A 25,335-nucleotide genomic window follows, 5' to 3' on the forward strand; every position below is an offset into this window, starting at 1 on the left:
TGAGCCACTAAGCTTTTTTTCTTATGACGTTTTTCTACAGGATGAAAACATGAATTACTTCCAAATATTTCAAATATTGTCTTTGTTAGTAAATTCAAGGTTATTAAGGAAGTCCAGGCATAACACCGTACAACAACATTTCAGATAACTGTTCAGGAATTTTCAAGAATACGAATTTTACTCACCTGGGAAAAGGATGTCACTTGATAATATTACATATTATCTGCTAATGAAATAAAATTATAATTTATATATTGTATGCCGAGTTCAGCGGCTAACCAGGCCCTCAATTATGCAGACTTAATTTAAATGAAACGAATGAGTTCACCACCTCACAGTTATCATGAATGGTAATATTAGCCATATGCACCAAAACTATCTTTTGTACCACACTGCAAACGTGTTTTTATCAGCTGTAAAAATGGCCAATTTAGCTTGGCGGTCAGTGAACATCAGCAGTTTCTGGAGCTAGCCCTCAAAAGGCTGGTTGACGAATTGCAGTTTTAGTTCCACCTTAGCTTCGTGAGGGAGAGCAGGATGTTGCCGTTTGATTTAAAAAAAAATTAAATTAAATTAAATTAAAAAAATTTTTTTTAGAAGAACATTTTCTTTAATTGGGGAAAGACATGGTCTCAAAATAAAAAAGTCCTACCATGAGTATAAAAAATTTAATAATAAATAAATTTGAAACACCAAGATGTCTGCAAGTTTTAAATAAAAGGGCATAAAACTTAACTGAATTCGATGCAAATGTACTGAATAACCTTTGATGACTATCATAAATCATAAAGTGGTTTCCACTCTTTCTTAAATATGATTTTATTTTTTATTACTGTATGTCAAGCTTCCCAGAAAGTGACAAATATATTCTCTTAAATGGAACCGCGGGAAGCGGGATGGAAACGACCTTTTGTTTGCCAATATTTTGTGCAATATTTTATTTGTGCACGTAAGTTAAATTTGCAATTTTTGTCAATAGCCATCATTTATTTATGATGAAACATGACTTTCAGTGCTTCAGTAGGCTTGTTTCAATCCAATAACCCATCATGGTCCCAAAAAATTATAAAATATATATTATATGTATAATTTCTAACTGCTATTGACAAAATATATATTTTTTTTCTGTTCTTTAGTTTATAAATCAGTTTTTGCAAATTGTGTTTGGAATCCACTTCATTTAAAACTCCTGCCCTCTGATTATCTGATTGCCCATTACTGTTCCTGGCATTGGAAGGATTCCGCTAATTGTCCAAAGGTCACAGTATCTGTGTTTGGTTTAGTCCTGTGCCAGCTGAGAGCGGGAAGCACAGTCAGAGCTGTGGGCATCTAACAACAGGAGACCAGGATCCAGACAGACATTTGATAGCAGCCTCAGACTAATTCAGCTTTATTGAACAGTACAGCTCCTCAAACTGCGGGCCAGCTGTGATCATCTCTGTTGAGTAATTTGAAGTCATAGCAACCTCTGATTTTTAGCAGTTATATGATCACCTCGCATCTTATAACAGCTTTGTTTTCTCCAGAACTTAGCTTCCAGTGCTGCAGTGGGAATGGCTTAACATGGTAATAAGGCTTTTGTCTAATGCAAATTTGATGCACTTTATTTACAGAAAATTAATTATGAAATGGAATTTGAGGAGAATTTCCTCTTTAAAATCTAGGTAAAAGTGGACCATGATTGGACAGATTAGGTTATTTAAAAAAAACAAAAACATGTAGATTGACAAAATGTTTTTTTGAATTTGGTCATAAATCTAATATAAATTTAAACATAATTTTTGATTTCACCGATTCTTATTGTCATCCTCTTTAAAATTAACATCGTAGACTTCATTTGAAGACCCAGATCAAAGGTAGGAAGTAAAATTAAAATATTCTGCGGAAAATGAAGATAAGGGAGTAGTTTTAGACAGGCTACTTTTAGCGAGTTTGGATTAATCTGATTGGCTTACTAATGATTACAGATGTGAGACCAGCTGCAATCAATCATATCACGTGCTCCTCTTGAAATTAGTTTATGAAACTTCACTTGAAGTATTACATTTATGTTTGCATTTATTCTTTCATCAGCCAATTTTTTTTTACCCAAAGTGTCTTGCAAATGAGATTTACAAGCTATTCATCATGGAGTGAAATAGTCACAAGCATTGCTAATAATCCACTTTTTGTTTTTTCAATAATTTATTTTTGGTTGTCTGGTCGTTTTGTTTTGTTCTCACAGAAGAGATGAGTATCTCAATAACACTAACCCAGACACCCTTTCTCAGATCCCATTTGATATTCACAGTCAGTCCGATGTCTCTCATACAATTGCATAATGAAACTGTCTCACCTTTTCCCAACATGAATGCACAGCGAGTCTGAACTTGATCTGAGCTTCACTGATCACTCTTGACACTGTGCTGTCTGTGTATTGATAGATCTGTCAAACACACACGTAAACAAACCTGGGTCCAGTAGGTCAGACAGGTGAAGGACTGACTCAAAGACCTAATTTTATCCCGAGACTTATGTTATTAAATGCATTTATTTATTTATTTATTTATTTATTTATTTATTTATTTATTTATTTATTTATTTATTTATTTATTTATTTATTTATTATTCATAACATTGTATTAACATTTTAGATCTTTGCATCAATGTTTTCTATTTTAAATTGTTCATAAAAATAATTTCTTACTGGCAAAAGTAAGCAGGAAATGTCAGTGAAAGTTGAAGTACTCATTTCAAGCTACAGAAAATTAATTCAGATGAGTAAAACCATTTATGCTATCCTTACAGGTGCTGGAAGACAACACAGGGGTCCGGAGGGTGGTGGTCACCCCTCAGTCTCCAGAGTGTTATCCTCCCAGCTATTCCCCTGCTATCTCTCCAACTCATCACTTACCTCCATACATGGCTCCACCACCTTTCATCCCTAACTCACACACCGCCTTTTACCCACCCGTCAGTCCCGGAGACATTCCTCCACACCAGTACTACCAGCACCACCTCCCGCCCATGTACAATGAAGGTAAGAGTGTGTGTGTTTGTGTGTGTGATCAAGACTTTTATTAAGCTTTTCTTTTTTTTTTTATTTACTGAGCGTTGCAAATTTCAAGTGAAATGTGGTGATTCCTCAAACCTATGCCAATATCACACCCTGCACATTTATTGTACACACTCACTGGACACAATGTTGAAAATGGTAAATAACCAATTTAACTAACTGTAATTAAACAAAGTTTTGTTGAGTTTTGATTTTGTGTCTTCTTTGTTGGTTTAGGCTTGTTATGAGAAAATAAATATAACACTTAAACCACCAGTATGTGGCTTATTAGATTATCTTCAACATCATTGTCATTACACATGTACAAGTACAATTATAGAAAAACTATGGGTAATATTTACAGATGGGTGTACTAGGAACATTATATACAGGTTGTAACTATAAACAGATTTACTATAGATGAATAAGGGTACAGGTTGTTGTTAATAGTCAGAGGTATGCAGATAGATAGGAACATAATTACAAATGGATATGTGCAGTGGATATGTACAGTTCAAGATGAATTAGTGCAACAAAGTGAAATGAATATGTACAATTTTAATTGCTGGGTTTAATATGCTGAGTTCACACCAAATTCATCACTTAATCCAGTTTATTCACAGGATGTTTCTCATCTCAATCTAATTTTTCGCTTGAGCTTAATTACTTAAACTTGTGAGGAAGACGCCGGTTTCATGTTTGCTGCTAATGTTTTGCAAAAAAACAGAAATGTGCGCACATCTAGAAAATCTTGAAGGTAGGTGCACGATCAAAAAACAAACATAAGTAGCAAAAGATTCAAAGTAAATCAGCACACTGCCACTTTAGCTCTCAAAAATTTTTTTATGTCAATATTACAACGTTTCGACCGACATGGTCTTCATCAGGTGAAGACCATGATGACCTGATGAAGACCATGTCGGTCGAAACGTTGTAATATTGACATTAAAAAATTTTTGAGAGCTAAAGTGGCAGTCTGCCGATTTACTTTGAATCTTTTGCTGCTAATGTTTTCAAATATTTTACCAAATGTTAAATGTGACACCAAAGTGACTTACTAGTGAATTATTAGTAAAATTAAATCTGGTGTGAATTTTAAGCAAGAGCATTGCTTCTTGATCATTGCTTATATTAATACTCTTATGAAATGACCCACACTGTCAAAAATGTTGGGTTTCACACAATTCCTTTGTGTTGTCCCAACTAGGTGGTTGGTACATGTACTACAGTAGGTACATGGTACTGAAATTTGGTATCAATCAGTACTGAAATTTTAAAAAACATTCATTGCTAACATTTGAGCGCTGTTGAGCACATCCGTAAAACTCTGCTGATTTGCCATTGTTTTCACGGACTCAACAGAAATGACTGTGAAAGGCCATGAAAGTCATCAGTTCACCAAACTCACTGCTGTTTACTGAGTGTAACTACAGATACAGAGACACTGGAGCATTTTAAAGACATAAAGATTAGTCGATTCATGAGCAGAGCACTCGGAGCTGTCAGCTTATAAACAGACCAGCTTATGTGCACGTGAACATAGTAATGGCAAATTAGCGCTGTTTAAGAACGCGCTCAACAGCGCTCAAATGTTAGCAGGAAAATTGACTTTTTAAAATTCTAGTATCATGACAACAACAGTCCCAACACAAATCAATTAAGTTAACTTGATTAATTTAAAAAATTTAAGTGGATTGAACACAAAACAAATAAGTTATCCCCTCAAAACCCTTAAGAATTCTGTTAACTCAGCTCATTTTACATAAGTACTTTAAACAAGCTGCCAAAATCACTTTTTGAGTGCAAACATTTTGTTCACAAATCTTTTACATTCCTCCTTTTGGGTTTTTGTTTCGTTGCTGCAGAGATAATTCCCGTGTATGGTATGAACTACATTGGGCGAGATGAACCGTACAAACCACCACCAAAGAAGATGAAGGACAGACTGGAGCGTCAGAATCGCCTCAATAGCCCTCCTTCCATCTATAAGAGCAACATGAGTTGCAACAACATGTACAATGGCTATGGCAAGGTCCATGGAAGTCTTGGAGGAGGCGGAGGATCCAGTCCTGGAGCTAAAAAACCAACTCGTGGAGCTCGGAGCAGCCCAAGATCCAGCGAGCCAGAACTACAAGGTTAGAGCATTTGCAGGAATGTAATGAGTAAATTGGTTATTCATTCATTCACTCACTCATTTTCCTTCAGCTTAGTACCTTATTTATCAGGGGTCACCACAGTGGAATAAACCGCTAATTATTCCGACATATGTTTTATGCAGTGTATGCCCTTCCAGCCGCAACCCAGTACTGGGAAACACCCACACTCTTACATTCACACACTCATACACAATGGCTAATTTAGTTTATTCAATTCACCTATACCCACATGTCTTTGGACTGTGGGGGAAACCGGAGCATTCGAAGGAAACCCACACAAACACGGGGAGAACATGCAAACTTCACACAAATACCAACTGGCCCTGCCAGGACTCGAACCAGCAAGCTATTTGCTTTGTGGTGATGGGTAACCACTGAACCACCATGCTGCCTGTCAATTGCTCTTTTTTTATTTTTTATTTAATACTTTTGTTTTGCAAGAATGGAACTAATCAATCATGACAGCAAATACATTTGTCATGCACATTACTTTAATAGGTACAACAGTTTAATACTTTATTTTTATTTATTTATATTTACTGTATTTTGTCAAATTTGCCCAAGTTGGCTTTTTTTAGTTTCAGAAATAAAAGTATCCTATGTAGTCTTTTAAAAAAAAAAAGATCTAAGTTGCGTAGAATTACAAGAGTCACAGCACAAGGACTCTCTCGCTCTGCTTCGTGCCAGAAATTCTCAGCAACGTTTATACAAGACATTATAGATGTTATTGTGGTTACATTAAATCATCTTGTACATGGCTAAAATATTTATCTTCTGATGTTTCACGGCTTCTATTAGACATCTGTAATGCATGTTTTCCCTCAGTGCACCCACAAGCCTTTTCTCTCTCCTCATTAAGTAAATAAAAAAAGGAGAGATAAATGCATCAATAGAGGTAAAGGGGGTCGTCATGCCACGGAAACTGCATAGCTGGGAATCGCCAAGGTGCTATCATTTTTCCAGCACCCACAATGTGGCCCTTGTGTCTCAGGTTGGGCCTCTGCTGAAAGGCAGCCCACATACCTGTGGAGTCACGTTCCCCCAATGAACGGGTCCTTTGAGCCTGGCCACCGATCCTCACCAGTTCCACATGTGCCTTATCAGGCCCCCTGCAGTGCCTAGAGGAGAAGAGCTCTGTTTAAGATGTGTTCACATGCTGTTTTTTCCACTCTCTCTCTCTTTTATTTTTATTTTTTAAACATGCATCTATGCACGTTTTAAATCATTTAAACACACATCGGCAACTTACGGAGTTCATTGTGTTTTTCTGCAATGTTCTCTGCCAATTTTTTTTTCTTCTTTGTTCTGAAGTTTTAGCTTGAAATTATGTAAGTGCCACAGATCCCAGGTGTTTCGTCAATGCATGTACATTTGCAAGTGCTGACAAGTGCGGTAAATGGAATGACCCCTTCGTTTATTTGATCTGCGAGAAATGCAAAAAAAAAAAAAAGGAAGCATCCACGTCGGTTATGTTAAAGCTGGAACATTGAGCTTTATATTCAGGTGTTGTAAGACTTGACTCATTGCACGCTGACATCATGGAAACGTGATTTGTCTGCTACGAGCACAAACAGCCCATCCTTTGATCAGTCTTGATAGGCCTTCGTAGTCTAACAAGCTACACAAGAGCTGCTTGTACATCCATATGGTGTTTCTATGTTACAGACGCTTAGAGTATCTGCGGGATCAAAGGCAAGTGCCGACTGTGGCTGAATTCCCGGGAGATAAGACTGCTGTGAAGCTCCTACTCAATAAATTTGGCTGCTGTCTCAGTTTATGCAAGATGGTTAGATGAGTATTTTATTTTGGATGGTTTAGAACATGTTTGTTGTCTTGCATATTGAAAAACAAGAAATATCTATTTCATTCTGTTTACCAGATCTTTGGCGACAGTTCTGCAAATTTTTGCATGATTACAAGATGATAGTACTGTAATTATACAGTGTGAAGACTTATGTCAACAAACAGTGTTGTTGGAAAAAATGAGAGATTCAAATTTAGATTAAATAAATCTTGTCATAGAAATAAAGCATTGAGACAAAACATGAGCGTTTTTAACCAAGCAACTTTGAGCTTTCATAATGTAAGGCTGTTAGATGTCAGAAGTTGAAATCTTCTGTTTAGAGCATAAGATGTATGTATAAAAAACAAATAAAGACAGAATAAATGTACAGTGTTTCCTATACAAACGTGAAGCCAAAATATCCCAGATATGGCTGCTGGCATAGATTTCCAATAATGATCTGCAATTGGGCAAAGACCCAATCACAAGGAGCAATTATGATGCCAAATGAATGAAAACACATGATAAGAACTGCCTGAATAATGAAATGATGCCTGAAATGATGAAAACTATATATACACACACAGACACACACACACACACACACACATACTATTTATTTAGTATATATATATATATATATATATGTATATATGTATATATATATATATATATATATATATATATATATATATATATATATATATATATATATTATATATATATATATATATATAATATATATATATATATATATATATATATATATATATGTATTTATATATATATATATATATATATATATATATATATATATATATTTATATATATATATATATATATATATATATATATATATATATATATATATATATATACTGTATATGTATATATATTTATATATACTGTATATGTATTTATATATATAATTTATATATATATAATATATATATATATATATATATATATATATATATATATATATATATATATATATATATATGTATGTGTGTATGTATGTATGTGTGTGTGTGTGTGTATATATTACTTTGCATTTTACTTTGCATTAAATTCAACTTGGTAACATGCAAAACATATTTAAATATATTGGGACAATAAGCAACAGTGGTGATTTGTATGTGTAGGAGAATTTCACTGCAATACAGTTATTTTGAATCCTAATCACTTTGTGTTTGGGCAAAATATATTTTATTTTGAGTCAATACAGATTTGGAGAGAGACTAATTAAATGTTAGACATCTCATTTTTGCTGCACTATTCTTATAATGCATGCCTGGTTATTATACATAATAGAGTGTTAGGGCTGCACGATTTGGGAAAATTATCACATTGCGTTTATTAATGTAAAAATTGCGATTTGCGATACGATAAACAAGTGATATGACTCAACTTGCTTGTTATTAAGAAAAATGCACACACAGATTACTAATAATGCTGAAATTTTTATTTTTCAACTGAGATACAGTATGCAGTGCAATCTAGCAACAACTAGAAATGAACAATGTTTTCAAATTAAAACAATGTTGTACAAAATTAAATAACAGTAACATCTTTACATTACTGAAATAAATTACATTAAATTAATTTTAAAATAAAATTAAAAAGTCAAATGTACAGATAAATAAAACAAATACCCAATTTTTAAAATATTTTTACATTACTACTCTTGGCTTTTATCGCCATGCATTCATCATACTTTTCTCTGTGCTGTTTCAGGTGCTGATATAAATTTGTAGTGTTGCCATGTGATGTAGCAATTTTAGTTTGGCAAATTTTGCACTGTACCTCTTTCTGCTCAGTGTCCGATATCCTGAAGCCAAAATATCACCAAATAACAGAGGTAGCATTTTTTCTTGGCACAAGTTAAGTGTTCTGTTCTGTATCCATTTTCTCCCGTCTCCACACTGCGCTGCGTGAAGTCACATGACCACAAGCACAGCATGAGCAGCGTGTGTTTTTTCGGCGTCCAAGTTAACAGAACTTTCATACCGCACGCAGCAGCAGCGCGTAACACTAGTTTGATCATGTATACAGTAAATATCATTATAACTATATTGTAAAAATATTATTAAAACATCCTGACAATCAAAAACCAAATGACATGATATCACAGGCAGGCCCAGCCCTAACCAATTTGGCGCCCTAGACAAGATTTCAGGTGGCGCCCTGTCACATCGCAGTAAATTCCACTGCTAGTGTATAGTCATAAGAAACTAAATCGCTTTTTGATCGACTACTACAAGCTGGAAAAACGTCAGATAAATATGCCAATGCAATTAACGTTATAGCTGAATAGATCTAATATTTACACATTTGCTTGAGGAAGGAATGATGGGGGTATTTACATTACTATTACTATTTTCCATAACCTCTATGCCCTTCCATAACATTAGCTGACGTTAAAACTAACAGATAGCACTATAGCTATTTATTGATTAGCAATCTGTCAACGTTGGGATGTAAAAAATATGGGACAACAAATAGCTTCAAATGATAGAATACATAGCAAACATTAGAAAATATTGACAATAAAATAAAAGGTTTAGCCTGTTAAAATCAATGTCCTATACAGAAATGAAATAAAGCTATAAAATCTTTGATTGTATTTGCATATTGATTATAGTTACTATAGTTATTTAGTGAAGAGCAGGAAATGAATCTCATTATTTTGTTTGATAACACAGGTGTTCATGTGAGAATGCACAGATCTATAATGAAGCATTCGAATACTTTAGTAACTGTTTAAGAAAAAAATAGTTGTTTAAATTAAAACACGCAGGACAGACATGTTTACATATTTTTAAGTGTATTGTCTGTTTAAACACACACCCGAATCTGAGTGGAGCAAAAAAAAAAAAAAAAAAAAAAGAAGCACTTTTCCGCTTTTCCGGTCCCTTACTGAGAGCTCAACTACATAGAATAGACAGATAGATTGATCTCTGCAGCAGCTGCTGAAGAGCTGCGCGCTGCAGACGCAGCTAGTGTGAAATGCAAACGCCTGCGTGCTTCTTCTGCTCTCCATACGCGCTGCGCACGCGCTGCTTTCGCTTTTGTTTATTTAATATAATCTCAAGTTTTGCTGTAATGTAATCGCATAGGCTGACATCGCGATTGCGATATGATCAATCATGCAGCACTATAGAGTGTACAATCTAACATGTAAATGTACTCAGTCTAGGCCAAGAAAATTAGTGTCTTTAGGGTCACCATAAGCAGGCCGCTGGGGTCAATTCTACGAGACCACAGCGTACTTCTCTCATCAGTGGAGTCAACTAAACAGTTGATGAAAGAGAAAAAACAAACTTGAGGGTTCTTGCTCACGTCACTTACTGAGAGCTGTGACCATCTGGGCCTCACTGCAGCTTGCCTCCTAGGCATAAATCATCATGACCGCATTTGTAGACTACTTGGTTCACCAGGTCACGCCGGAGATCAGGTCAAGTTTTTTTTTCTTTATAGAGAAAGCCACAGTAGTATGATTTAGCTCTCAAGGCTTTAAAAAGACTAGAAAAAAGACAGGAATGAGAAAGAGAGACAGACAACAAAAGGGCAGACATTCCAGCTGTCGAAAATATTTTGTTGCTGGCATAGCAGCTTGAAGATCCAGGGCTGGCTACCAGACAGGACTGGGGCTGTTAAAACAACTCAAATTGTCCTCTCTCAGCACCTCTCATGGACGATCTTTGCTCAGATTGCCCAATAGGAACAAACATACTCACCTCAGCTCATAAGGCTTTATTACATAAAGCAGGAAACCAGATCCAGGGGCCCATGATCTCCTTGGTTCCTAAGCTGCAAGGATGTTTGTGCTTTCTACTGCTCAGTCCTCATTAACTAGATCAGGCTGGGGTCAAGCCTGTGTGCTGAGGAAGACTGGCCACTAGATTAACCTTCTCAAGGTCTTAGACTTGCAGCACTTTAACCTTAACTCCTTTGTATCTCCGTCTCTCCGTGTGGTTGCATGGACTCAAGCAGAAACAGATGTTCACTTCTGCTTCTCTTTGGCGCTGTGCATTTCCTCCAGCCACGTGCTTTCACTCCGTCATTACCGACCAGAAGCAGCAGATGTTCCTTAATCTTGGCTTTGTGTCTTTGCCACAATGTTAACAGTTTCCCACATTCACTCTCTCACAACATATGAGTCACCGTAAAAGGTTTTTCCCTGAGGTCACTTCGATAACGGCAAGCGATGGAGCTATAGTAGGTGACACAACTTGAGGAAACCGAATCAGATGAGAAGGTCGAGGGCAGATAAACCTGGTAACCGGATGCCAGCTTTCCCCCCTAATTAAATATGACCTTTCAATTATCTGCCCGGTGCTTATTCATTTGCAGTTGGTATGCCAGAACTCTCACCCATCAGGAGATTCTTGCACGTCTGGCTTTTCATGAAGTTGCTATAGAAATTGATGAGACGTGAGCCAAAATCAACATTTGTGTGTTTTTCTGGGAAATCCCTCTTTCAGTTCTTACAGTAACACAATGGACAAACTGACTGTTTCAGTGAAAATGTTTGTCTTGTTATTAGTACTGTTGTTTGCTAAATGTACACATGGAGACAACCCTCACATAGATGTGCTTGTGCCTATCCAAGTTTTAGGAAGAACAAATTAGGACTTGATTTCTAGTTGATCATCATGGTATCAGAAGTGGCTTATTTGAAAGGCAAATACCTCTAGATTATGCTTATTTTACCAAAATAAAACATGATCATGCCTTGATTTTTAATTATTTAATTAGGACAGTAACGTCTGACTTTGCTTAGACAAAACACCTCTTTTCACCTAACAGAAAATATGTACGGTATAAAATATAAAGTCATGGTTCAGTAGAAAAATAATGAATATTGTGTATGACTTCCATGAGCTTAGAGGACAGCATCCATACATCTCTGCAATGACTTAAATAAATTATTGTAAAAAGTCATCTGGAATGGCAAAGAAAGCATTTTTGCAGGACTCCCAGAGTTCAACAAGACTCTTGGGATTTATCTTCAGTGCCTCCTCCATCTTACACAAGACATGCCCAATAATGTTCATGTCTGGTGATTGGGATGAACAATCCTGTAGCACCCTGACCTTCTTTGCTTTCAGAAACTTTGATGTGGAGGCTGAAGAATGAGACTGAGCACTATCCTGCTGAAGAATTAGCCCTCTCCTGTGGCTTTGTAATCTAATGTCTTGACAGCTCAGGCTGTTGACGTTGCCATCCACTCTGCAGATCTCTCGCATGTCCCCTTACTGAATGTAACCCCAAAATCTTGAATTTCTTTTATTAAACTTGACTGATTTTTTTTGTGTGAGAATCTTGAATCCATGCTGGCTCCAACAGGTCTTCTGCTGTATTTGTGATGATTGGGATGCAGTTCAACTGATGATTCACTAGAAAAATCTACCTTCTGCCACTTTTCCAAATGATCAACTAGTTATTATTTGTTGCTCTTACCACCGGGATCGACGACAAGACTTTTGTCAGTTAAGTTATGTTTACTCCATGTTCTTAAGTGACATTATAGACACAACATACATGATTGCACACAGGATGGATGACTAGAGGGATTAATAGATCGATAGATCGACAAACTTATGGATGTATTGGTTAGATTGATGAAATGACTTATAGATTGATTAATAGATAGAAGAACGGATTGATAAATTTGATGGATCTATGGATTAATGGTTGAATTGAGGGATTGATTGATGGATGGATTGGTAGCAAGTTGGACTGCTTGATTGATGATTTGAAAGATGATTGATAGAAAGATATATGAATGGATGAATATATAAATGGATAAAATGAAATATGAAAATGAAGGTAAGGATAGACGAACACACAAATAATTAGACAGACAGAAACACAGAGAGACAAATAAATTACAAGATGGACAGAGGAGGGAGAAAAGACTCCTGGCACTGGTGGACATTTGCACCATTGGGCATCCAGAGCAGTTCATCAAGGTTTAGTCCCTCTGCAGCTCTAAGCAGTCTTGTTCCCTCCGCCTCTCTCCTTTCTCCTCCATCCCTCGCTTCTAGCCTCTGCCAACTTTTTCCATTCTTTCCAGCTCCCTTCCAGGAAGCGCTGGCGTGTCCCTGTGTCCCTTGGCAGTAGTGAGGCTATGCATCTCTGCTGTGAGCGAATGCCACTTCGAGTCCCTCTGGAGATAGCTAGAGACATGGAGCTAACACACTGAAGGCAGGAGACTGATGCCAACTTGGCAGGGGTGGAAAGGAAAGCATCCATTCTGCTAATGGGGCTGACAGTCTGTGATACTACAAATGACAGCATACCATAGTTTATCAGACATTTAGATACACACACACACACACACACACACACATCAACAGAATCTAGCCTGCCTAGACTTTGTGTTGAAAATGAAAAAGCAGGTATGAGCAACACTAACATCTGGAGCTTTTGTGCTCATTGTTTTGACTGAAGATCTTCATGTCCCCATTTCAACCTTTCTAAGGTAGCTTAGGCAGTTTAGTCTGGTGCTAAATGATGTATAGTGGAAGAGGCAGTGCACTGCTGATGTTTCAAATATGTAATCAGTTAGGTCATTACATCAGTAACATATGCTGTGCTACTGTTACCAGCAGAAGCATTGCAAATAATTTACTTCTTAATGTAGTAGTGTAATAGAAGATAACAGACCCAACCTTTACATTATAAGCACTGCTGTTCTAAGTAATTGGCTAGTGCATTGAAATGACTGTTCAAAATAATAACAGTGTCAAGACTTTGTTTTATTGTCAATTATCAACTTGAATTTTGTCAACTATTATAAATAAGGAGGGCAAGCAATGTGTCATACAATGTTAAAATCATTTCTTTTGAAGTAAAATGGGTCTTTCAAACCGCTATTTAATTCTGAAAATGTAAGTTAAATTAAAAGGTTTATTTGGAGAACAGAAATTGTATTTTTAAAGTGGAGCACATTATTGGATGGTCATCTAAAATGATCTCAAATGCTTTAAAATGACAACAAAAAAATGTAGAAGAAAATGGGCAACTTTTGTTCATAGTCCAAATTGAAAAAATCAAGAAAGATCAAAGATGGTCTAAAATTGGCGTTACAGTCAGAAGATGTTTAACGGTAGCTAAGCTGTCTGCAAGAAACCCGCACAAAGCAGCATTATTGAAATATTGCCATGTGCAGAATTAGTTAAATCAGTGGAATACATTAACTGTCCCAAAGAGAAATTAAATAGTTCTTTTTGAAATTGCTTTTTTCTTTGACGACCCCCAGGTACCAAATTCAAGCCTAATTTTTTTTTAAATACCCTTAAAGAGTGGCTTGAAAAATCATGGAATGGGAAATTTCTCATACTATGGCCTATTAATTCTAGGTCTAAAATATCTTCAAACTCTTACAGCAATTCTTAACTTTTTGATTTAGCTGCTAATTCGTATGGTTAATAATCTCATTTGTACAGTTTAGCACGAATTGTTCATTCCCCAGCGATGGCTGTTTGGTTACAAGCCTCATTTTCTTAATTTCAGATGACTGAAAGTGTATAAATTATTTCAATTCAATTCAAAATGAAGTGAGTTTTTCCTTAAATCAAGCAAAATAATCTGCCAATGAGGAAAGCAAAATAATCTGTTTTTGATTTGTGATAAGATTATTTTGCTTACCCCATTGGCAGATTATTTTGCTTGATTTAAGGAAAAACTCACTTCATTTTGGAATATTAATTCTTAAAACAAGACATTATGTTTTGCTTGTCTAGAAAATGCTTCTTGATTTAAGAACTTTTAGATATTTGGACTAGAAACAAGACAAAAAAAATCTAAGTAAGAAAAGCATTTTTTTGCAGTGCAGCAGTATATATATAAAATAAAAAAATAAAAAAACAATGGTTATGCAATTAATATTAGTTTAAACTAAAGTTTGAAAATGTCATATAAACAGACAGATGAACGGAGATAGATAGATAGATAGATAGATAGATAGATAGATAGATAGATAGATAGATAGATAGATAGATAGATAGATAGATAGATAGATAGATAGATAGATAGATAGATAGATAGATAGATAGATAGATAGATAGATAGATAGACAGACAAACGGACGCACGGAAGAACGGACGAACGGATGGGTAGATAGAGAGATGGATGGGTAATTAGAGAGAGAGATGTTCAAGTCAGTTTGAGTGTGAGCAGCTGTGTCAGATGTGTGTTCATGTGAGAGTGCAGTGTGTAGCGTCAGTGGTTCTCAGGTTTGTGTGAAAGAGGAATTAGACAGCCAGCTGTTGGGCAGATGGAATGTGTGCTATGCGGAGATGAGAACGATCAGGATCCTGCAACTCTTTCTCTCTTTTCCTCCCACACTCCCTCCTTCCCTCCCCAACCCGTTATTAGTGACATTTTCTGCAGAAATGAGTATGAACATTTTTTGTTGTTGTTTTTGTTGTTCTCATTTGACCACCTGGCATTATTTCCTATCCTGCTGTGCTTTAATATTCAACCTTACAACATAATGCAGTGTGTATTTGCCAAACCAAAAATCCCAAATTTAGTTTTATTTCCCATCTGCCTGTTCATCCTAACAAAGTTCTGGTAGTATAGCCACAGCTTCAGTTTGTCTTTCCTTATAATTTTTTTGGATGACTGAGCAGTTGCTTGGTTATGTTCAAGGTATTTCTATGGCCTCACAGCACCTTTCTATCCTGTAGGCTGTGTGAGTGTAACTACCATCACTAATCAAGAATGTGCAGTTTCATCTTGCCCCACTAGGCGGCGGAAGCAAGCATAAAGATGAATGAGTTCACAAAAAAAGCCTTTCTTTTCAGACCAAAGTGCATGAAAAATTCCAGGAGGCTTTAATCTAAAAGCAAACAAACAAATTGGCCTCACTAACAGAATTTGCGACTGTGAAACATGTTTATGTCTGACTGATCAGCCCTTTTGATAGCGGCAGCCTAGTTTTTATGTCTGCAGCCCTTATTCAGGATGTTAGCAGGAAGATGTGAGCTGTTTTATAGTGCCTGTTGCAGTTCTGTGCTGCTCCAGCTTTCGCTCACATTCACAAATGTGCACTCAGACATGTGGGTGTAGTTACTGGCCTGACCGTTTGGCATCTGCAGCTCTGTGGGTGTTCTTGGAGACATTTTTTTTCTGATCGTCTGCAAATTCACTTTTGAATGTTTACCTAACACCTCCTTATATACACACACGCATGCTCATTCGCATTGAGCTAAACACACAAACACTCACAGAACAGATCCAGCCACTGTCAGGTTATTTTTTTATTTATTGCTTTATGTATCTTGTCCAGAAGGAGATTTCCATGTTGGTTTAAAGACTGTTGCGGGGTCAAATGTGAGCTCTCTTGGGACTCATAGCCGAACTTTTGTGACCTCTGACCTTCACGTTTCTAACTATTGGATCTGGGACAAGGGTTTAGTCTTTTGGCATGTTGCTGTGTTGTTGCTAGGGCATTGTGATTGCTTATTAACTGCTTTTGGTAGGTACTGTTGCTTCATCTTCTAAGGCCTGGGAGTGTGTGACAGACTAATAATATATGTAAGGATGTGACACTTGTTTTTATTTACTGAATTTTTTCATATTTAATCTTGGAAAATTTATGTTTTTAAATAGTTTGTTTTTGTTTTTAGTTCTTGATTGTGGTCTACTTTTTGTTCTATTTGCCTTGTCATCACCATCCGCTTTGATTTTATTAATTTTTTTTTTCTTACCTTTGTTTTTTGTTTTGTTTTCATTAATTAATTTTTTGTTTGTTTGTTTTGTTGTTTTGCCTTGTGTTAATTGTTTTAAAAATATTTAGTTCTGCCTTTTTTTGCTTGGTTGTTATTTATTTTAGATTTTTTGTTTTGTTGTATTGTTTTTAGTTTTACTTTGTTACCTTTTGTTTTGTTTACTTTTTGTTACCTTTTGTTTTTTGTTTTTTTTACTTTTACCTTCTGTTTGTTTTTATTTTGTTTTGATTTGTTCACTTTTTGTTACCTTTTGTTTTTATTTTGTTTTGTTTTGCATTGTTTTTAGTTTCAATTTGTTACCTTTAGTTTGTTTTTTTTTTGTTTTGTTTTACTTTGATTTTAGTTTTACTTTTTGTTACCTTAAATTTTTTTGTGGTTTTTTTTTTTTTTTTTTTGCTTTGTTATTGGTTTTACATTTTATTACCTGTTTTGTTTTGCTTATTTTTTGGTGTATATTTTTGTATGCATATATGTTTGTTTTGGTGTCTTTTTGTGGTATGATTGTTTTGCTTTGTTTTTAGTTTTTGTTAACAAAAACTAAAAACAAAGCAAATCAATCATATTTTGTTTACTTTTTGTTACCTTTTGATTTGTTGTCTTTTGTTTTGCTTTGCTTTGTTTTTAGTTTTAGTTTTGTTGTTTATTTTTGTTACATTTTGTATTGTTTTTATTTTGTTTTGTTTACTTTTTGTTTTGATTTTGTTTTGCTTTGTTTTCATTTTTTACTTTTTGTTCCTTTAGTTGTTTTTTTTACTTTGATTTTAGTTTAAATTTTTTGTTACCGTTTAGTTTTGTTTTTTTGTATAGTTTTTTTGTTTTGTTTTGCTTTGTTTTTAGTTTAACATTTTATTACCTGTCTTATTTATTGTGTATATTTTTGTTTGCTTATTTGTTTTTGTGGTTTGATTTGCTTTGTTTTGATTATTTTGTGCTTAGTTGTGTCAGGTGGTGCAGTGGGTAGCACTATCGCCTCACAGCAAGATGCTTGCTGGTTCGAGCATCGGCTGGGTCAGTTGACATTTCTGTGTGGAGTTTGCATGTTCTCCCTGTATTCACGTGGGTTTCCTCTGGCTGCTCCAGTTTCCCTCACAAGTCCAAAGACATGTGGTATAGGTGAATTAGGTAAGCTAAATTGTCTGTTGTGTATGTGCATAAATGAGTGTGTATGGAAGTTTCCCAGTGATGGGTTACAGCTGGAAGGGCATCTGCTGCGTAAAAACATATGCTAGATAATTTGGCGGTTATTTCCTCTCTGTCAACCCCAGATTAATAAAGGGACTAAGCCAAAAGAAATGAATGAATGAATTTTGTTCTGATTTTCTTTTTTTTCTTTTTTTTGCATAACAGTTTGTTTTTCTACTTTTTTGCATTTTGTTTGTTTACTTGCTGTTTTATTTGCTTTGTTTTTGTTTGCTTTTTGTTGTGCTTTTGTTTGTTTAATTTTTTTTTTTACCTTCATTTTTGCTTTTCCTTACTCTTGTTTTGTTTTGTAAGGATTACAGCACACTGTAGATACCTTATCACATACCTTAGTTTTACCCTTTCTGTTTTCCTGGTTTCCCATCATTGACTTTAGCCTTTAATTGAAGGCAGCAATTTCCCTTCACCTCAAATATTCAGAGAGGCACAAGAAGGAAGTAAACTTCGCAAATAGCATTAAAGAGCTCTGTTTTTGAAATGAGAGCTGTTTGTTTCTTTCCTGTTCTTTTATCATCTTCTCTTCCTCTATTTACTTTCACTGATATACTGTAACACACCAGTTATTCAGAACTTGGCAGGAGGGCGAGACAGAAAGTGAACAGCAAGCCTCAACTGTACGGCTCCCTATGGAGACTGCATGCGTGAGAAACAGACGTAAAGCTTTGGAAAGTCGAGTGCTGTGCTTGGCAGCAGCAAAACAGAAAGAGGGTCTCTCTCTGAGGGCCAGAGCGGAAACAGGAGAGCATGAACACACAGAAAGTGAAACCGACAGCTAGTTTAAGTGTGCTGGTGGTGAACAGGTAGTCAGTGCCCCATAGAGATGACCTTCAGACCCCATAAAGATGTGTAATGAGCAAAATTTTTTCCTCTGGTTATTTGTTTCCTTTGGATATGGGTAGTTTTTGTAGGACATAGAACTGCATGATTCATTAAAGAGTGTCACCTTAATTTAAACACCCATTTACAGTTTGAAGATGACATTAATTACTTTATTACACTAGTATGTGGTTACATACTGATGTCCTCAAAAACTGGACTTGTGTCAAAAACTGGAAACTTTGCCTGCCTGTCTAAAAAATAAGGGAATTACTACCAATACCTGGGAGAAATCTGAATTTTTTTTTTGGAATTTTGAATTAGAAAAGGCTTAATACATTGGACAGATCATCAACGCGCTGATTTTTTTTCCCTTTGAGCTGCTGTTTTTGAAGTCTCCGCAGATACAGGACTTTTTTAATATTAAAAAGGAAACATAAGCTGGACCACAACAAATCCATGTCATAATGAATAATCAAATATTGTAGCCTAGATTACAGGAAGCATCATGTTTTTAGTTAGATTGTGGCATCTATAGAAACTGTATTTTGCTAACAAACAAAAAAAAACAGCACAGTAGCAAGATTGGATCAGTATTGATCGATACTCAGAATTTTGGTTCCATCGGTTGCAAAAAATGGTATCAATGCATCCCTACATGAAATATGCTTGAAGATGGTAGTGTTTATAAAACCGTCATTAAAGACTTAAAATGCCCCTTTATCAATCCCATTGACCCATTGAACCCATTAAAATGACCCTTTACGAGTAAGTTTATGCCTGTCATTTGCTCAGTTATATCATTTTAATGCAAATTTGACATAGTTTGAGATGTCTTTGACAGCTTGACACAATACATCGTTACCTGTCAATATCTTTGTCATGACATTATCTTTGTCAAAGACAACAAAACATGATATTCATGAGGCCATTATAATAAAAAATATCTATATAGATTTTCTGAACAAACTGAATTTGTCCTCCAAAAAGCGGTAATACTCACTACAGTAGTTCAAATTTAATTTGTCATTAAAAATGTCATTAAGTGTCTGTACTATCAGAGATCCTTATTACGCCGTAATAAACATATTTTTCATTTTGTGATGTTTTTTTTATCATGTTTCCTCCAATAGAAGGTCAAATAATACACTATGCTTTAAAAAAGATGAATGTGTTCATGACAATCATGTTTATGACAGATTTATGACACGTTATGTTGTGCTGGTTATGTCAATTTGTCATGACAGACTCTGACACGTTTTAATATATTTTTGCTGTCAAATTGTCATAAAGACATTACAAACAATATCATCTTTGCATTTAAAAATGACATAACTGAGCTAATGATGCTTCATAAAAGTTGTCATAACTTAATCTTATAAAGAAGTACCTAGTTAGTTTTCTTTACATTTTAACTTTGATTTCACAGTTCATATTCACAAATCTATATAATGACTAATAGATGCAAAACATCAATCTTGCATACAGACCATGACACAGCAATGATGACTCCATCTTCCGTGCTAGATTGAGTTGAAATGAATGCTTGGTTAATGGCAAGAGGAAGGCGACCTCATATTCTTCCACATCTGCACAATTACTCATCAGCTCTCAGTAATAACTCAATTTGTCACCTACACACACAGCATTAGCAAGGTTTCCGTCTCATGGGGGAAGCCTGTGTTCCCTGTGCCTGCCTCGCGGGGTCGTGTTGAGGTGATTGTGTATGACATCACTGCTGCCGTGACTCATGAAGGCCCAGAGGCACTGTGAACTCAGTATTTCTCTGCTCCACAAAGAAAATACACACATCAATCACACTCATTTGGGTGCATGACAAAAAACATGTTTATGGATAGCCTAGTTTCACCATTAGATTAATTTTATTTTGTTTTTGACTGAAAGTAGAATAGTTTATGTTGGTTAAATGTTTCATGTATGTAAGTTAAAGACCACACAGAAAAATGTATTAAGCATCAAAACAAAAAGTGTAAAACATGTTAGAATGTCTTGTGTAAATTCATTCTAAATAGAAAAATCTGTATACTTTATCCTAGATTTTGCTTTTAAATTTACAAGTATATGATACAATTTTGTGGGATCGCTTATTGTTTTTCTGTATTTTAATAAATACAGGTCAGACATAAGTGTATATATCATGTTTAATGATATTGGAACAATATTTTGACATTTTTTAGGTTATTTGAAACATTAAAGAGCATTAAAGATAATCCTTAGATGTCCCCAGAATATTTCCGTAAAGTTTCAGCTCAAAATACCCATCAGATCAGCCTCCAGAATCTGCCCGTTTTGGTGTCTGAGTAAAGTGTAGCTGTTTTTTTGTAGCCTGTGGCTTTAAATGCTAATAAACTGCTTCTCCCCGCCCACCGTTCTCACATGCGTGTCTGCTTCTCCTGTATTACATCAGATAAACAGCAGTCAGTGATCAAGAGAGATTGATGAAGCTGATATCTAGTTGGTTAGTCAAAATTTCCAAATCATTTCATTTTATGTATTTGTGGTGGCGTTTATTCAAGCCTTTCTGAAACGATGAGTTGCACATTGCGGTGGACCTCAAAATCTCTGGGCTTTAGGTCCTATTTTAACGTCAGGAAAAGAGACTTGTTGGGTTTATACTACTCCAATATGACAGTGGACATGCCATACCTACACACAATGTCCAAACAGCTTACAAAAGTTGATTTTCATCATAGGTGCCCTTTAAAGTAAATGCTTATCTAGCATGTAATATGCTTTCTATGTACATACAATTGTTTTTGTACATTATTTTATCATAAATATGACCCATATTTATGAATTCAGTCATTTTAACAATCATAAAAATAGTTGAAATGGTTCAAAAACAATGTGCAGCAGTGAGGTAAAACATTTACCTGGCATTGTCTTTTTGAATTTATTTGAGTTTGAGTTTATTACAGCAGTGTATTATATATTATATCCTTGGAGACAAAAAAATATTGAGATTATTATTTATTTATTTATTTTTTTTTTTTGGAGAAATATATGAACAATTTTAATTTAAATATTCCCGTCAAAATAAATTTTGATTCTGTAGTTACTGTTATAACTGTATACTTCTGTTACAAATCCTTATTCAGTAATCACAAACCGAATCAGTAAATATTGTTTAAAAGCGTGGGACCCATCAATTACGGTGTATAAGAGTTAGAAAAATGCTCTTTAAATTATATACAATTTAAATAGCTATTTAAATTATAATTATCTATCTTTAAATGCTCTTTAGTATTGGATAAAATATAATGTGTCTCTGCAGGACATTTCTACTGTCAACTGCACTCGAATAAGTTCAGTGTGTTTAGTTTTTTCCTTTCCCTCCTGACAGTTTATACTGATGAATGGCAAATGCAAGGGGTTTCTCAGCAGGTGAATTGCTGCAGCTGTAAGTGCACTTTTGTAAAGCCCTTACAGATCAGGGAAGGCTACACATGCAAATCTCCAGCCCATTAGTTGATTCACAATACTAGCAGAGAGTGAAATCCTGCAAGATGTTTCTCCTTGGAGGAGAAAAAAGTGTGGAAATTAAAAATCTGGGTTTATTGGGCAAATACACTTGTGTCTCAGTGTATGCACATTTATTACCACAAGGGCCAGAACAGATTTAAAGGTATTCTGACAGAATACTGTCTGTCGTTGATGATCTGGTAGCTTAAGTGAGCTAATCCAGTCTTGGGAACATGAGGTAGTTGAGCTTTTTTTTTTTCCACGTACTGATTTAAATTTTGCAAGAGGGTTGCGTACGAGTTATGGATGTGATTCAGTATTGAGACGTAGAAGCGAATGCTCCCGATTTCTCATGTGTCAGCTGTGCCAGGGCTCTTTTAATGGGTTCTGTGAGCTCCACTATAGTTCTGAAATATTTTCCATTGCCTTATTTTGCAAAAGCAATTGACACAATAAGAGTTGTATTCCTTTTTAAATTCATGTTTTGGTTTTTAACACCATGCTCTCTTTTCTACTTTTGCAAAAACATACTAATCTGTCTAATTGAGTTGCTGGTCTTTTTGCTAGAATGGGTAAAATGAGTTCCTGGTCTATTTGACTAATATGGGGAAAATACTATAGAAGTGCAAAATTGAGTATTTAAAGTGCAGTTTAAATGCTTAACTACATTAATTATTCAAGTTATTGAATGACAGTAATTATAATAAAAAAGAATAGTTATAAGAAACAGCAAGATTAAGTGTAATGATGAAATGATAATTTCTCAAGAAGTAAAAACTGTAATTGAAATACTATGAAAATGTCATTGGTCTGTTAAAAATCACTTAGTTAAAAAGTAATTCACAGGAGGGGATAATAATGTTTAATTGGTTATCAGCATTCTTTAAAATACCATATTCTTTGTTCAGTAAAGGAAAAAAAATATACATACCGTATATATTTTTGTGATCAATGTTTTATTGTCTTTAGATTAAAAAAAATAACAACAGACATTCAAACAAACAAACGGGTAAGAGGGAGCAACAGACAAATCAACAACTTTCATGCTGAAAAACTTTATATAGTAATTTTTTTTTACAAGGTCTAAAATGTTGGGAAAAACATTGCCATGCATTAATGGTACTAGGTTTAGCCTTATTAATTTGTGCTGTTGTACCTTTACAAGTCACTATTTTAAGGAGGTTATAAATCAGATGTGTGGAGTAAACCAGTTCTGTATGATTGCATGTATGTATGTACAGTATATATGTACAGTATGTATGCATGTATGTATGTATGTATGTATGTATGTATGTATGTATATGTTTAGAGCAAAAGGAGAGAGTTAGCATTGCTTGTTTAAGGACAGAATATTTATCACTTATAAACTATTCATTCAACGCAATATGCTGTTCAATTGTGATGTAAAGCTGACCTCTGTTGACGTATAATGGAATAACACATCTTGTTTTTCTGTTTTTCTGTCTCTTCTCCTCTGTCTCATGCCTGCAGATCATGATTCAGAAGCAAAGAGAGTTCAGGATGTTCTCTCGGGGATGGAAAAACCACAGGTGGGTCTGCAATAAGATTTAAAAATCTCATGAGTGAAAATTGCTAATGGTTTTAATGACATTAGATAAACTTGATGTCCAAAAAGTACAGGCCGTAAATACAAGCACACAGATAAACAACTTGACATGATTAATTATTTCAATATGTCATAAATGTCGGATACTGAGTGTCATGAGAGGATAGTCTCACAGTTCCGAATGCAACCACTTAGTGGCAGTGTTTTGTTTTGGTTTGGTTTTACCTGCAAGCAGCTGAGAACGAGGTGAACAATTCCATCAAAACAATGTTTTCTGACCGATATGTTTTGCTCGGCTCTTTTCCCATCTGTTCACGCAGCCTGCCTGCCTGTTGTTTAGTTCAGGAGCATCTAAGGACATGCTGTCACTTTAAGTGATAATCTATGAGTAAAACTAACCAGCAGTCATCAATCATCTCCTTTTTTTGTTTTGGCTTTCATGTATTTAATTGCATGTGTGATATTTAAACAGCTGTCTCATCTAGTCCCTAAGTGCAAGATTAATAGCTTAAAAGCAAAATATTAGACATTTTAGACAGTAAAGAGTTCACATATTGTAAAAGAAGTAATTCAGACAGATTGTTTTTATTTCATATTTACTTTATATTTACTTGACTATTTATATATTTCTTTTTTGTTTAAATTATTAAATTATTTAGCAAGAGCAAATTATATTGATCACAAGATAGAGTAAAAAGTTGTTTAAAATGCATATAATTTTTTTTTTTATTAAAAATGTATCTTCACATTTTACTCGGAACTTTTAAGCAGCACTACTTCATTACACTGATAATAAAAAAAAAAATTCAACATTAACTTCTGAAGGACCATGCTTATTTGTTGTTTTAGAAACCTTAGTTTTGTTTTTATTTCATTTTCTGTTGTTATTACTTTTTAAAATAAATTTACAAAGTTTAAAAAAATTCTAAAACAAAAAAACACGCCCCAAAGTTTTGAACGATAGTGTATACCACCTAATTCCAAAATGTACCTGCAGCTTCATGAGTGGATGAAAATGTGGGCATACAGAAATATGCAGGCAGCAAAAGTGGGAAACTACTGTGACTTACTGAACCTTAAGATGAGGCTTTCTTGAGAGACGTGCGGCTACTGCACTAATGGACCCTCTGTGCCATCCTGTAATAGCTTTGCCTTACTTTATGAGCTTGAATTCATCTTATGATTCTCTTCCATGCTATAGACAGGGGCCAATTCCTTTATATAGCTGAAGTTTAGAGAGAGATTATCCCCAAACCACAAGCTTGTCAAAAAAGACAATTAATGCTCTCCAACTTCTTGATATAACTAAAGAAGCTCAGCGCTGCGCTGTAGCACAGTAAAATAAATTATTATGATATTTAGAACAATTTCAACAAGAAATAGCATAAGATTTTTGCAAAGTTGAGCACTTTTGACCAGTAGGTGACACTGCTTTCAAACATATGTTAGTCTTTTAAATTCAATTTTGCTGTGCTAGAATGTTGATGATTGAATGGAGAATTAGACATCTTCTGTGCAGTACCTTTTAAAAGACTGGTGTCGGTAACACC

At 35.0% G+C, this 25,335-nt stretch overlaps 1 protein-coding gene across 5 annotated transcripts in view; it reads left to right on the top strand.

Annotated features, from left to right (window-relative positions):
- fndc3ba (fibronectin type III domain containing 3Ba) overlaps positions 1-25,335 on the top strand; it is a 235,602-nt gene that overhangs the window by 127,013 nt on the left and 83,254 nt on the right. For all 5 annotated transcript variants that reach the window (XR_015477915.1, XM_087239924.1, XM_087239921.1 and 2 more), the window contains 3 exon segments: positions 2,788-3,019; positions 4,900-5,169; positions 23,710-23,768. Coding sequence is in view for 4 of the 5 variants with exons in the window: in XM_087239924.1 (XP_087096050.1) it covers positions 2,788-3,019; positions 4,900-5,169; positions 23,710-23,768 (561 nt within the window). In the remaining variant the exon portion in view is untranslated.

The sequence above is a fragment of the Danio rerio genome, chromosome 2 (assembly GCF_052040795.2).
Source record: "Danio rerio strain M-AB ecotype USA chromosome 2, GRCz13ab, whole genome shotgun sequence".
In the NCBI taxonomy this organism is placed as follows: Eukaryota; Metazoa; Chordata; class Actinopteri; order Cypriniformes; family Danionidae; genus Danio; species Danio rerio.